The 15,919-nt window shown below is 47.2% G+C and overlaps 1 protein-coding gene across 2 annotated transcripts in view; it reads right to left on the bottom strand.

Annotated features, from left to right (window-relative positions):
- RNF43 (ring finger protein 43) overlaps positions 1–15,919 on the bottom strand; it is a 65,262-nt gene extending 49,343 nt beyond the window's left edge. Inside the window, exons 1-4 of one of the 2 annotated variants that reach the window (XM_074556835.1) lie at positions 15,638–15,919; positions 11,105–11,238; positions 10,050–10,183; positions 8,662–9,944 (exon numbers count right to left, since the gene is read on the bottom strand). In XM_074556835.1, coding sequence (XP_074412936.1) covers positions 8,662–8,898 — 237 coding nt within the window. In that variant the 5' untranslated portion in view covers positions 8,899–9,944; positions 10,050–10,183; positions 11,105–11,238; positions 15,638–15,919. Of the gene's footprint in view, positions 1–8,661; positions 9,945–10,049; positions 11,050–11,104; positions 11,239–15,637 lie in introns of those variants that run through there. The other variant, XM_074556834.1, reaches the window with a different exon arrangement.

Below are 15,919 nucleotides of genomic sequence, written 5' to 3'. Positions count from 1 at the left end.
TGAAAATTACAAAAGACATTTGAGAGAGCAGATGAGGGAAAAAAAAAAAAACCTGAGTGGGACTGTATGGCCTGAGGCATGTTATGTGAAGGAGGCCAGGTGAAACAGAGGGCAATGGGGAGGACAGCGGCATTTTGGTGGCCCCAGGGAAATGCTTGGAGAGAAGTGTCCAGCACTGACATTCAGGGACAATGTGCAGCCACAGCATGGCTGCAGGAGTACCATCCAACAGGACACTCAGCAGAGATACAGCATCACAAGCAGAAGAAGGGGAACTCTTATCTCTTCAGGGTCTTGGGGAGGTTCCACTTATTTTAGAATTGAACTGTCTTAGTAAATAAAAAGTTATTCAGATCATTTTGCAAGGAACAGGACTCAGGACTGGAGCAGTAACACAAACACAAACACTATCTCTCTTACTACTCTAAAAAGTAGCCAAGGCTGGGTTTCTGGAGCTGTCTGTATCTCTACACTGGATGGTGGTGTAAAGAGAACAATTTGCCAAGATTTAACATCTGATTCAAACTGACACACAGGAAGCTACAGGAATTATCACAATTCACTCTAATTTGACTTTCATATCCTTAGAGATGTTCCCTGTATTTAAACAATCTGAAAGTAACATTTTGGTGCAGGATCCTGCACAAAATTCAACTAATGAAAGATCCACTGTTCTCCACTCACTCCCTAGAACTTGTCTCTTCTGCTCTGCCATGTGGCCATCACTCCATTCTAGACACTGTGCCTGCCCTGCTCTGTTTTTTGGCTTTTTGGCCTTTGTAAGGAGAACTGTTTCATATCTCTAACAGGACTGGAGTGCTGCTCATTTTTTACATCTGGATCAACTCAATCCCAGGGTCATTCTCTCTGAGTTTCTGCAATGGACATGTCCCTCCTGCAGTTCGGCACCAACAGTGCTTTCCATGCACACCCCATGGAAACACAGCTGCTGAGGAGCTCTGCAAGTAGGAAGTTGAAATCTACCCTTTCATGTAACTTTGAACTAGAATTCACATACCTTTTACCAAAACAAAGCAAATTTAATCCCCAAACTGCTTTACTTACATTCAGAAGTAACATGTCATAACCAAACTCAGTCAAAAGCTTTTGATTTGTTTCACAGAGTTTATGGCCAGAGGAATTTATTCAACTCCCCAGTCAGAACTGCTGTGTTTGACAATCCAGTACATCTCTGCCACTACCCTGATGCTAAGCACAGTAATAAGCATTAGATTAACCCATTTGATCACTGGAGACCAAATTACTGAGATGGAGAACAAAAGAGAGATCAAAGGGCCACTAATGCCCTTAACCAGACCCTTCAGGGATGGGGAAGTGACGAGGTGAGAATACATCCGTTGATTTAGGCAGATGATTCAGATCTCAACATGCACGGAAAGAGAATACACACCCAAAATTGTAGATAATTTGAATGGGGTGGCTGCAGGGGGGAAGAGAGTCTTCCACAGAAATCTGGCAGCACAGGAGCAACCCATACAACCTAAGCACATTCAAACCAATCTTCTCTCGACTACCTTTGAACACTGACCTACATGTTTAAGTGCCTTGTTCTGAAGTAAGGCCAATCCCTGATGCTCCTAAAAACAAGATGAAAAGGTCCCAAGACAACTCTTGGCCAAGTCCCGCCTGAGCCGCGCTGGCAGCGGGCCCAAAGCTCCGAAGCATGAGATGTGATTACAATTCCTTAATGCAGCCTGAAAGTGGTGTGGGCAAATGAAAGGCTGTGCAGCGCTTCCTGCTCTTTACAGCAGGGAAATAAGGGGGAAAATAAACAGATATTAAAACTAAGTCATAAATCAAAGACCAAAGAGACCACCATGACCATCCACACCTCTTCTGTCCACATTACACCTGTGCTGCTCTAGCCAAGAGCGAGACCTTGAATGGAGGAAAGACCAAAAGGGTAATAAAATATGAATGTGCATTACTGAAATGTGATATATTCCCTTGTACTGAGATTTATTTTATATTTCTGCTTTGTTTATAATCAAAAATTTCACTTATTTGACCCTTGGCAATCCCTGCAACATAGACTGTTGATTATACTGAAGGTGACAGACTTGAAGATCAAACTACACTGCACATTTCCCATTGTACTTATTACTTTTCTCAGTTTAGGTTAAAACTGCTTGTTTTCATACTATGACTTTTGAGCAAAATCCACAGAAAGCTTTTAGGCAAGGTTGTGAACATTTTAGGCATGTTTTTGGTACGTTTCACTGCATGGAAAGCCACTGAGATATATTAAATAAAAATGCATGTTAATTTTTGTCCAAAATCCAGTTTGATTCAACAGAGCCCTCTTTGATCATACTGAGTTGGTGCTGTATTACTTTGACAATTCTGAAGGTTTTAGTTTAAAAATAATAAATTAACATGCAGTTCAGAACGGCCATCCTCAACAGGAAATGCCCACCAAAGCTTTCACTTCATGAAGGCACAGAAAAAAATTCCTCTAATGGTTCAAGATCATTCTAGCACAAATTCAGCCTGGCTGCAGCCTGCAAGCATCACAGGGGCCTGTTTCCCTTCTCCTGTAATCTCACCCTTCTGCCAGCTTATCTTTGGGAAATGTCCACTTGTTCCCTGGATGTATTCCAGGGCCTGTGCATGGCCAGATGTCCTCTATTGACTGTCACTCATTCCAGCCCTGTGGGTTCAGTCTCCTGACCACAGATCTTTGCTCCAGTCCTGAGTCTCCAGAACTGCCACCTTTTTAGTACTGAAGATCTTCAGTTCAAGACGGATCTGCACCCACCATCATAGATAATTCAACTACAACTGCAACCAGCACCAGATGGTGCACTGGGAAGCTGGGAGGTTTAGGTTTAAAGTCCTTCAAAGTCCTTAAGCAGGGAACAGTTTCCTGTCACATGTTTTCTGTGTGAGGAAAGGAGAAGACACACCATGGAAAGCTCCAGCTCAGCCTCTGTATTTGCTCAAGAGAGTGGTGGAGGTTCAGAAACAGCCTCTGAGATCAACCTCTTCCAGCAGCCAACTCTGAGACTCCTACTCTGCATCTGGATTTTAACAGCTCACCTTCCAGTTACACCTAAATCCTGCACCACCACTGAACCAATTCACACTGTGGGTTACACTGGCCACTACCAACACGGCACTCATACTCTATAGCCAATTTCTAAGAGATCTGTTTGGTCCAATTGGTTTCTTCAACACTACCAATGTCCCTGTGTTGGGTGGCTACAGCCTTTTTGAGTCACTGCTTTGTGTGTTCCCCAAGACAGATTCTGCTTCCATGGAATCTCCGGATAGTTTGGGCTGGGAGGGACCTCGACACTCAGCTCGTTCCACCCCTGCCATGGCAGGGACACCTCCCACTGTCCCAGGCTGCTCCAGCCCTGTCCAGCCTGGCCTTGGGCACTGCCAGGGATCCAGGGGCAGCCACAGCTGCTCTGGGCACCCTGTGCCAGGGCCTGCCCACCCTCCCAGGGAAGAACTTTCTTCTAATATCTAATCTACTGTCTTTTGGATTGAATCCATTGCCCCTTGTCCTGTCTCTCCAGGCCCTTGTAAATTGTCTCTCTCCATCTTCCTTGTCAGCTCCTTCAGGTACTGGAAGGCCATGATCAGGTAACCCTGGAACTTCTTTTTTCCAGGCTAAACAATTCCAAATGTCTTAGCCTTTCCTGAGCAGTGTAACATAAAAAAGTGTGGTTTTTTCCCTCTGTAGGAGCCATTCATCTCAGTGTTTCAGTGCAATTTCCTGTTAATGGTTTGTGTCAGAGTAACACTTTTTGGTACAGGCACCCATTTTTATTGTGCAGCAGTGAGGCCAAGTGGCTCCATTACTCTGCTTCTGAGGCAGTTCTTGCACATTATTTAACGCTAAGTCAAGTCTGTGTACACGAGTACGAGCTGTTCCAAGGGCAGAAACTGCTCCTTTGAATTGCCTCACATTGTGCTATCTGACCAGTTTATTCACACGTAATTTAAGTCCCCATAATCATTTGGTTCAACTTTCCCACTTCTCTGTCAACATTATGCACTCAACATGCTTTTGTTGATGCAGGAGCTGGGAGTATAGAAGATACTAAGGTATTTACTTTGGGATGGGTTGGGAGTGTAAACCTCTGTGAGGAGATTCCAATTCCAAATGCATGTGACTTGCAACACTGGGAACACTCTCCATTGTCCAGGGTGATCCTTTAAGGTTCATTGCAGCAATTCCATGGGATAATTATCACTGCTGTTCTGAACAGCACACTCCTCTAACTGGATCTGTGATTGATTTTCTCCTTCTGAATGGTACATGCCACCTAAAAAACCAGGCGATTCAGGCTCCTCCTCCAATTCTCACTCAATACATCCTAAACAGATCAATTTGAATGCTTTTTAAATAATTTATTTTTCAGGGAGAAGACGAGGAAGGAGGATAATCCTTGGTTTGGGGGTTCAGAGCCTTTAGGGAGCTTTTTTCTTAGGGAGCTTTTTCTTCAATTCTGTTTTTATTTTCTTCAGCTGTTTTCCTGCAGTGATAAGTTAAAACAATGCACTCCATGCATAAGTGAAAGCTGACTTTGTCCTACAATCCCCTCATTATGAAACTGCTGAGTTTGTACAGAAATGGAATAAAGTACTGTGAGACTTGCAATGAAATAATGGATGTTGGGAAAACTAGTTCTACACACTGCCTGCTCAGTGAGACTATGCCACTGTCCCACACATGCACTGGAATTTTCTGTGTGTCAGCATGTGAAGGGATTGGGACTGCTGATCACTGTGCCCTCCCTGTAGTAATGTGAGGTTATCCATCTCTTTTTAAATATTATTTATAGGGACTTTTCCCAAACTTGTAACACTTTTTCTCAAATACCCTAGAACTAGAGACTGTACCAACCCCTGCCACTCTGCACAGACTAAAGGAATCATCTTTTCCCCTGTGTAGAAGATGGGGGTTATACACACTCAAAGAGATATTAATGCTCAGTTTTAATAATGCATCCTTGATTCCTGATCATCCTTGAACTGTCCTAAACTACTGTAAGTGATGAACTATATCTCAAATAAAAAGGGGTTTTTTCTTCCACAATTAGATTTGCACATGTTGTAATTCAAATTACAAAATCTTCTTGTAACTCCCTCCAGTGACTGTCTCCTTTTCTTTTCAAGACATTCCTTATTTTCCTATCTACCTTCAAACCAACATCAACTCGCTCCAGTATCAAGTGGAAACTGAGTCAAGGGCAAGAAGGAAACGAGACTTATTCCGCAAAAATCAGTCAATAGAGCAGCAGAAGTATAAAAAAGTTGAAAAATCTCTTTAACAATCCTGTGAAAGGGAGTTAATTGGCAGCCACAGGAATTGCAATTCCAAGGGCATGTCAAATCCTGAGCTGCTCATGGATTGTCCATTGTTGGTAAGTTCCAACTATGTTCCTTCCAACCTACCTGTCTAAAAGCTTTGGTTCCTCCATCTGTAATAAAGGGCCAGATTTTGATTTCCATGGAACTTTTAACAGCAGTTCAGGCTCCTACAGTGGCCCAGCAGAGACCACAGAATCCTAGACTGTTTTGGCTTGGAAGGGTTCTTAAAACTCATCCAGTGCCACCCCTGCCATGGCAGGGACACCTCCCACTGTCCCCGGTGCTCCCAGCCCTGTCCAGCCTGGCCTTGGGCACTGCCAGGGATCCAGGGGCAGCCACAGCTGCTCTGGGCACCCTGTGCCAGGGCCTGCCCACCCTCACAGGGAAGGATTCCTTCCCAATTTAAACTTCCAAACCCAAATTTCCAGTTTGGAAACTGCCAGTGAGTTCCCCAGGTTCTTCTCATGTCCAGCAAGAGTTAATGCTCAGAGCTCCCTGAACAAGCTGGAGCACTGCACAAGCCTGGAGATGATTTCTGCAAGAAGTCTGAGGTGTTGGTTTTTTGACCTATAAAGGCTTAAGTGGCTCTGCCTGCTTGAGAAATTCCTCTCCCTTTGCATCACACAGCAGCAGCAGCACTGGAGTGCCAGAGGAACACTGCTGGGGTTACACTGGCAGGGCTGGCGGCTCCCTGGCATCTTCCTGCGTGCCCACTGGGCAACTACAGAAACACAGAGATTTCCCACAAAACCGCTCACAAGGGCAAAGGCTGGCAGGAGGAATTCAACGCTGGGGCTCTTTTATTGTAGGTAAAGAGGATATTGCTAAAGTTGGCTTCTAGGATGTAACACACCACAATCAAAGTCCATTTCTGTAGGTGATCCTGGAAAATAGGGCAAGGAGAAACGAAACCAGGAAAACATTCTGGTAGAAGTAGCTTTGGTGATGTTCCATCGCTTGTGTGCAGGATTTTCTGTATTAAATTAAGAATGCATTTCTGAAAATATATTGACCAGAGCACTATGAAGATAATTATAAGTCATAATAAAGAAAACCTGACTTGCCTACAGGGCCAGCTCTGTACCACTGATCCCTGGGCAATCCTATTCTGCCTCTGAAAGAAGAGAGCATTGCTTTGGAAACGGGACTGGGCCATCCATGCCTCTCTTCCAAGCTAAGTTCTACAATTTGTGTTCTCCTGGACAGGCTGACTGCAGCACCTTACAGAGTCTGACATAACCAAGACCTATTCAAAAATGCCGTAAAAATCCCACTTCTTGACTCAATAACTGTAAATGTACCACGTTATGTTCCTAAACTACATTTGAAGAAGCCATTGTGCAGGTAGGCATGCACAGCTGTAAGTTTATTTATTAAGTAGGAGTTCCAGTGACATCAAAGTTAAGCACATGACCAAAAGCTTTTGCAAGATTGGGATGTTGACAACCATGTGCAAAATGAGATATTCCAATAAAGCCTGATTCTGGTCTGTTTAATATCCCACTATTTAAAAGCAAACTGAAAAGTATACATCCCACTAATTTCTTACTTCTTTTGTACCAGGAGAAGAATTACATCCCCATTTCCCTTTTTTCTTTCCAGAGGTAAGAACCCACTGCAGGATCAGGACCCAAACAACTCTAAAGTTGCCATTTCATAGGCAATGTTTCAATACCTAGCAGCAGAATTCGAAATCACAGCATGAGATCTGCAGGAGAGGTCACACGCACACCTGGCTAAGTCCTCCTAGAGCACAGTGCCTGGCACCAGGCAAACATCCTGCTGCAGGAGGCACAGCCTGACCCCCTCTCAGGGCTGCCAGCTAAAACCAGCACTGCCACACTGCATCCAGCGGGATGTGGAGCAGGAGCTCACAGAGCAGCAGAGCCAAGGCTGAAACACACCCAGGGCAGCTCAGGGTCTGCTGTGCCCAATCTCAACAGGCTGGATTAGCTTCCCCAGCCCTCTCCATTTGGAGGATGACTTCTAAAGGATGAAATTGGACACTATTCACAGCTTTTTATTCCAAACACCTGGTTGGTGCTGCTGTGATGGAACAAAATTCCCACTTGGTATTGCTGCATTTGGTTAGAAACCTCCACACATCCCTCAGGAGAGGTTATCATCCTCCCATTTCCAAAAGGTCCTACTCTATACTTTGTGCTCAGTTGCAACACCACTGTAGCTTTAGTAAGGAATAAATATTGACCTTCCTGGACATTGCCTCACAACAGAAGAGGACCTTGAGTGCATTTGTCTCAGATTTTTTTTTCAGCCTGGTAATATAATTTTATAGCAGAGATTTCATCCTGAGGAGTTCAAAAGGCATGGAAAAGCAGGCTTTATTCATGTCACAAATTGTCCATGCTCACTTTCAGACAGGTGACCATGTTCTAAAGCTGGCTCAACTATCCTTCTCTTCTTAAACTACACAAAATTTATTACTTTCATTTAATTTTCCAGACTTCAAATGTAATTAAGATTTCAACATACCCCATTTGGAAAGGCATGGAAAAGTCCGGGAGAAAATTAAGACTTAATATTAATGCAGGCTATTTTGTAATTTTTTTTTTTTTTGTTCTCAAAAATAAAGCACACAACTGCCAAGCAGATGAGCCACAGAATGGAGAGAATGCACACCAGGTCTCAGGAAACTGAGCTCCAAATGCAGTGTGTGCAGGAGATGGATCTGTTCAGTGAAAGGCTTAGCTCTGGCTGTGCAGCACATGCATTTCCTGCCCAGGTGTGGAGATACCTGTGGCCTTAATAGATTACCCTTAATAAAGGTCAGAGAACAGCATTAATTCATCTATAAAAGTACCTGGTGGTGACACCACTGGAGCTCCTGTGTAGATAAATTCACCCTTTAGGTACAAGCAACAACCAGCAGGGCCAGGGATTCTGGTGGGCACAGCCAGGATGGGATTCGGGGCTGAAACAGAACCCCGACCTCGGCAGAGTGCGTGGAAAACCTCATGAATTTCAGAGAAAAAAATGTAATCCTGTCTTCTGTCAGATGTTTCACATCCGAACATGTGACTTGACACACTCAGCTTTATAACATCAATTAAGATACGAAATAATCTCTATGGAATCAGCCGACCACATCCACAATTCAGCAGTAATCAGGCGCAGCCACAGCTCGGCCCCGAAGGAAGGCTCAGCCCTTAGCACGACGCCGTCCCCTGGGCCCCTGGGACCGAACCCGCGGGGACAGCGCCGGGACACGGAACCCAAGGCAGCCAGGAGGGAAAGGGGGCAGGCTGGGGCGGGCGGCGAGGCCGCGGGAACGCGAGCAGGCACCGCTGCCTTTACCTGGAGCAGTTTCCCTTCGGCCGGAGTCACCTCGGCGACGTTGGCGAACTCCCCTTCCAGGATGATGGGCTCCACTTTGAGCGGGATGACCCTGATGATGGCTTTCTGCGCCGCCGCCCGCTCCGACTCCACGGCCGCCGCCAGCGCCAGCCCGGTGTGGCCCAGTCCTGCCTGCAGGGTCGCCATGAGCAGCCAAGGCCAGAGGACAGCCAGCTGCACCTGGGGGCCAGCACTCATGCTACCAGCAGCGGGCTCCGGCCGCTCATACCGCTCGGGAACGCGTCCTCACCGCGGGCCCGGCCGGCGGCACCGCTCCGGGCTGCGAGCCGGCTGCGGACAGAGGCAGGGCCGCAGAGCGGGGCTCGGTCACCGCCAGCGCGGCTCCCCGGCGACGCCGGCTCTCGCCATCGCCGCTCCTCCAGCCCCGTGCCACGTGCTCAGAGGCCGCCGGGAGCTCACAGGCATATTTTAAACAAACAAACAAAAAAAAAAATTTCAAAATCCTAAATTGTGAGTCTGTCCTCCGGCAGATAAATCCAGAAGGATCAGCGAAACAGGTTGGAAGCAAGAAGTCAGTTTGGGTGCACAGGGAGCATTAGGAACTCCTGGGTCCCACCGAGATGAGGCACGGGAAGGTCTCCCCGCGGATGCGGAGGCCTCCTGTCTCCTGGCCAGAAGTTATGAAGACCCACAGGTTCAAAACATCCATCCCAAATACCCTCCAGAGACACCTCACCTTCTTGCTAGCATTTCCCACAGCATAAGCACAACCTTGAATGTTATCTGCACCGATTGGTATCCTTCCCAGAAATTAGGCAGGCGGTATTCCTTGAATTTATGGTGTCAAGAAGGCTTGCTCCACTACTGTTCCCTTCCAAACGAAGACGATCCCTTCCATCTTCCTCATGCCAGAAGTGTTTCATTCAAGTTTGGAGATCAGCTTTACTTTTCCCTCAGAAATCCATGCTCATAGTCTGACTCTAAGTAGAGTTCTCAAAGATAATTAATAAAGCACAGAGCTCCTCTTCATGGCTGGAAGTTCCCAGGAAATAAAAAGGCCCCCAAACACTGCCAAAGTTTAGACACGAAGCCCAACAGGTATCAGGCAGAAAGTTACGGCGTATCTGGTTTCTCTCGCACTATTTCTGTGCGCGCCCCAGTTCCGGTATGACCACTTCCAAGCACACGTTAAGAAGATCCTGACTCAAGGCCCCACAAAATAAAATAGAAAGCTCCACGGTCTGCCCAAAGGTCACATGAAACGCATCGACGAGTCTTCATAACTGGGAGAATTAAGACAGAAAGTGTTTTTGATTAAACTGAAGTTACAGTGATCGCATGGCTCTGGAGAGAAAAGAGGATATACAAGAAAAAAAACCTTTGCAAACCTGTAAGGCAGTGAGCCTGCTGGAGTCCGCAGGGGCCGGGCCGGGAGGGAATCCTGCTGTAAATCCCAGGCAAAAGTTATTTCCAGTAGCTTAACAAAACCGTGTGGCTCTCTCTGATGATGTTTGGGTTCGGTCTTAAAAAAAATAGAATTGGAATTTCTAACCAAAAAAATATTTTAAAAAAGAGGAAAACTCTCTCTTGCACACACGCAGCAGGCAGGTAGGTGCAACCGGAGCTCCACAGCCCGAAAAAGGATCCAGGGAGATCAAAGGGAGAAAATTATAGCAGGCAGAGAGCTCCCGAGGCAGGCATGGCTGAAAGTGAAGTGTCCGCATGTAATCGCCCGACCTGCGCCAGCACCCCCGCGCGCTCCGGGAAGGTTTCCAAAGCGCGGCGTCCCCGCAGCGGAGGCGGGCACCGGCCGTGCCGGCAGCGAGCGCGGACGGCGAGCAGAGCTGGGACATGGGCAGCGACCCGGCGGCGGAGCCGCTGCCGGGAGCGCGGGCGGCGGGGCGGGTTCGGAGCGCGGCTCCGGCGGCAGCGGCGGAAGGTCCCGGCGGGCGGGGAGCCCCGGGCCGGCCGGGCGCTCGTACCTGCGGACACGGGCGGGTGGAGCAGCCGAGCCGCCGCCCCCGGCCGGGCCGCGGGCTCCCCCTCCCGCCCCGCCGCCCGCCTGCAGCGCCCGGGCCCGCGGGGGCGGGGGACACCCGGCCGGGCTCGGCCCGCCGCCGCTCCGGGCCGGCCGCGCTGCCCTGCGGGGCTCTGCCCATCGCCCCCGCGCTCCGGCTCGGGCTCGGGGAGGTTCCAGGTCGGGCTGATGTCAGAGGTCTGGAATTCCGCCGCTCGGGCTCCGCGGGGAGGTGCAGGATGCTGCGGGCCGGGGCCGCGGGCTCGGGCCGGAGCGGGGATCGGGAGGGCACCGGGGAACCCACGGGTGGCACCGCGGCCGGGACCCGCGGCGGGCCGGGACCCGCGCCCGCTGCTCCTGGAAAAGGGGCCCCAGGAAAGCGAACTGGTCAGCAAGCGGGGTTGTAACACCCCTGGAGTCACTCACGGAAATTAATCAATTATGCCAACGAGAAGTCGGTCCCCTCTTTTGTAAACTTGTCGCTGTGCTGAGGGCTCTTTGTCGTGACAGCCACAACTACTGAAACACGACGCATGTTTTCAACTACAACACTCGATCATCTGCAATTTAAAACACATAAAAAATGCAATTCAACACCCATTTCTATTAAAAAACTTACTGCAGATTCAGTATAAAATGTCATGTTATCTATTTAAATATCTATATACTTATCTAAATATCAATACACCTATGAAATGTCAATATATCTACAACTATATACATATAACCATATATGTAAATCTAACTATATACACAATATAATTATACACATATATCAATATATCTATATATAAAAATATATCCTATAACTATAGACATATATATAACTATAGCTACATACACATATATAAATATAGCTGTGCACACATATAAATATAACTATATACATAGGGAGCCCAGCTGGCAGCTGCTGCACATTTTCACATGCTCTCTCTTGTTCCTTCCTTTCCAAAGCACCCCCACTTGAAAGGCACATCTGCCAGCAGATGGAGATCTAGGAAGAAGCAGGAATGCTGAGTAAATCTGGGGCCTTGTGTGTGTCCCCTGGCACACACATGGTGGGTGTGCTCCTATCAGGGACTAAAAAATACAGCCCCAACTTGGGAATTTGAGGCCTGCAGTTCAAAGTACAGGAATCCTTCTAGTTCTTCAAGCTTTAAATGTAAAACAACAGCAACAAAACAAATTATCAGCAAAGTTCTCCCACGCTCCAAGATCTTTGCCTTCCCTTCTATGGGTACCAGCTGCCCACTGTTAATTAATCTAAAGGCTGGCAGGACCTGCAGGAATGCCCCACGTGGGACACACACACCTTCCCCAATCCATGAAGGGCTTCACTGCCTCAGCATTGCCAAGGCTGGTGCTAAGATCCTACAGAAAACTTGAGGTGTGACAGAGAGCACAAACAAGAGGCTCCTTTTTTTTGTAAATTATCCTAATTCAGGGCAATATAGGGATATTTCCAATGTCTGGTCAAGAAAGTGAGCACACACCCTTAAGTCCCCACAGCAGCCCTGGGAATGGCACCCAGGAGAGCTTTAATCTCTCAGCAGAGACATTCACATCTGAGGCAAAGAACTGCAGCCCTTGTTCTTTCTCTGTACTGACAAAGACACTTCATTCTTCCTTAAATGTTTGAAACTGATGGGCGTTATGAGCTGAATTATTAACTAGCACCATTATCTGGAATCTACAAACTCCCCTTTGAAGTGAGCAACAGCTCTTCCAACTCCACCACCAGCTCCTGGATGCACAGCTGGGAGGGAAACAGCTTCCTACAAGGCTGAAGGGGGCTTTGGCTCTAAAATGTATCCAGAGGGCTCCTGGTGTCCTCTTATGTCTCACTAATCTGTGGACATTTAGGTTTCTCTTTTCATTACTAGATTAGAGGATTGTTTGCCCTCAGATATTCTGCTGCTGGTTTTTCTCATGTACTTCAGCATAGAAATCAGCAGGCTGGTACAACATTTATTTTGTGATTTGAGATGTAATATTTGGACTTCTACATCAACTTCATCAGTTTGGTGGTTTTTTTTCCCAGTTATTTCCAGAGTCATCTGATTACTCAGTGTTTCCCTTAGAGCACTGCTGCCTTCAGCAAACACATCTGTGGACATCGGCTCCAAATTGTGACATCCACATTTCTGACAACTCCCAGAACTTCAGGTTTTAAGTACTAATTTAATTAATACCTTTTCCATGGAAGAGGAATTAGTGTTAGCATCTCTGCAGAAGTGTGTTGGTAAGAGCCCCAAGAGGCTGTACAAATGTAATACCTTAACTGTAATATTTTAGGATTCACACTGCCATCAATAACTAAACTATTCCTATTTCCCCTTTCTTTAATAGTCTCAAAGTAGTTTTCCTGGCAATCTCTTTAAAAAGTAAAATCTCTTTTTTACCAAGGGAGAGAAAATTGTTTCCGTTAGGTTTTACTGCTGAATCTGTCCCTTCTAGAGATTCAGTCAGATGCTGAGTGTCTGAATGTTCCCAGATCACACTGATGTTCTCCTGGAAGGAAGGAAGGAAAGGAAAGGAAAGGAAAGGAAGGGAAAGGAAGGAAAGGAAAGGAAAGGAAAGGAAAGGAAAGGAAAGGAAAGGAAAGGAAAGGAAAGGAAAGGAAAGGAAAGGAAAGGAAAGGAAAGGAAAGGAAAGGAAAGGAAAGGAAAGGAAAGGAAAGGAAAGGAAAGGAAAGGAAAGGAAAGGAAAGGAAAGGAAAGGAAAGGAAAGGAAAGGAAAGGAAAGGAAAGGAAAGGAAAGGAAAGGAAAGGAAAGAAGGAAGAAAGAAAGAAGGAAGGAAGGAAGGAAGGAAGGAAGGAAGGAAGGAAGGAAGGAAGGAAGGAAGGAAGGAAGGAAGGAAGGAAGGAAGGAAGGAAGGAAGGAAGGAAGGAAGGAAGGAAGGAAGGAAGGAAGGAAGGAAGGAAGGAAGGAAGGAAGGAAGGCCAAACATCACTCAATATTTCCCTGTAATCACTTCAGCATAAAATAATAACTATTCTTCTCCACCCCAAAAGGGCATCTAAGCTGAGGTGAGCACTACCTGATTATGTTACATAATACATTAATAATTAGTAGTAATACATTAGTAACTCAGGACTGAGGGTGCCAGATTGAAACTAAGCTCTTACAAAATTAAGCACAACACAAAGTCAGAAAAGTAGAATTCACAAAGTTAGAGTACATGTCCTCACAGTCTGAACTGTGCCCTCAGCCATCAAACTGGCCAGAAGAAATAAGCCAGAATCCCAGAATGGCTCAGGCTGAAAGGGACAACAGAGGGTCCCTGGTGGCACCTCCGTGCTCAGGCAGGGCCATCCGAGAGCACAGGGCACAGCATTGTGTGCACAGGGCTCTGCAGGATCCCCTGTCCCTGTGTGCAGGGAGGGGCAGAGCAGGGCCCAGGCTCTGCTCCAGGCCCAGCAGTGGCACCAGAGCCACGGGCAGGGCCTGAGCCCAGCACTGCCCCTGCCCAGGAGGCACAACTTGTGCCCTGGGCAGTGCCCAGCCCTGAGCAGGCTGCCCAGGGAGGGGCTGGAGTCTCCCTCAGCACTGGGGATCCTGCAGAGCCCTGTGCACACAATGCTGTGCCCTGTGCTCTGGGATGGCCCTGCCTGAGCACGGAGGTGCCACCAGATGTGTCCCTCTCATAAGTCCCACCAGATGAAACCAATGTCCCAAGTTCCTTCCAACTTTACTAATTCTGTCATTCTGTGAGTCTGCTCAGTGTTAAATATATATATATTGATAATATGTGTATCATATTCATAGAATTACATTTGCATTATTTTACAGTGTTATCTAACAATATTCCTGAAGACCTGTACAAATATAGTAACTGAATACTCCAGTTTGGGAAGAGAAGAGTTAGAGAAAGGGTCTTTCTGAAAAAAAAAGAGAATCTTTCAAACAAAAGGGCTGAGAGTCCCTGAATTGCCCTTCAACACAGAATAAGTTCCAGTCATTGAGCCAGCTCATGTCCAGGACCACTATCAGCCTTCTCAGTAGTTACCCAAGACATGGGCCCTCACAACCAAACCATCTCTCCCCAAAACAGCGGGCTCACACACCTGATCCTTCAGTTCCTAGCAAGGAAATTTGGGCCCCAAACTCCAAACACCTTCCAGCAACAGAGAAAGTGCCCAGTATCTGAAGGAGCCAACAGGAAAGATGGAGCAAGAGTATTGCTGAGGGATGGAGGGACAGGATGAGGGGGAATGGCTTCCCACTGCCAGAGGGCAGGGTTAGACGGGATATTAGGAATGAATCCTTGGCTGTGAGGGTGGGCAGGCCCTGGCACAGGGTGCCCAGAGCAGCTGGGGCTGCCCCTGGATCCCTGGCAGTGCCCAAGGCCAGGCTGGACAGGGCTGGGAGCGCCTGGGACAGTGGGAGGTGTCCCTGCCATGGCAGGGGTGGGATGAAATGAACTTTAGGGCCCCCTCCAGCCCAGCCATTCCATGATGCTGTGACGTAGCTCTGTAGCTGCAGCTCAGGGGCTATCAGAGCTGGCAGTTTGGGGCTGGCCAGCACTGCACACAGGGAATGAGGCTTGAGGGAGGTCCCACCAGCTCCAGCACCAGCACCGGGACCAGCACTCTCCTGGAGCCTGCGTTTGGTGCCGTGCCAGGGACACCCAGCACTGCCCCACTGCACAGGGCACTGCAAACCTGGTGTACAGGAACAGCAGGCACAGGTACACAAAATGCAATTGCAACTTGTCAGGCACCATCAAATATAAGCCTGTGAGGATGCTTTGTAACAATCAAATGTTATTAAATTATCATTTCCACAGGAAACAGAAACTTAATATCTGTTTAGCAGAAATAATCTGACCACTTGTGTAAATTTTCAATGAAAATTTTTGCCTTCAGTGGCAAATCTCAAAATACTCTTCTATATAATATTAATACAACTTCTAAAAGCTTCCACTTCATCACCATGAATTCACCTGCACTCAGTTACCTGCCAAAAACATTTTCTTCCTCTTCAAGGGTTTGTCCAGTTTTACAGGGGGATGACTCCCAAGGATGCTTTTATCATTACAGAGTAGGTCTGAAAGCTGCTGAAATGTTCTCCTGTGATCACAAGCTGACAGGGCACAGTCACCTCCAAAGGCCTTTTTCTTTAGTAGAATTCATATAGATAAAGCAACCTTCAAAGCAGAAAGAAGACAAGGAGAAGTTTCAAAACCAGCAAGTCCTACCCAAGAGAAACAATGAACCCCATTTTTAAAACCAGTGTCTG

This window comes from Zonotrichia albicollis, chromosome 22, assembly GCF_047830755.1.
Source record: "Zonotrichia albicollis isolate bZonAlb1 chromosome 22, bZonAlb1.hap1, whole genome shotgun sequence".
Classification (NCBI taxonomy): Eukaryota; Metazoa; Chordata; class Aves; order Passeriformes; family Passerellidae; genus Zonotrichia; species Zonotrichia albicollis.
The sequence above is the reverse complement of the archived record's forward strand: the minus strand, read 5'-3'. Positions and strand labels throughout refer to the sequence as shown.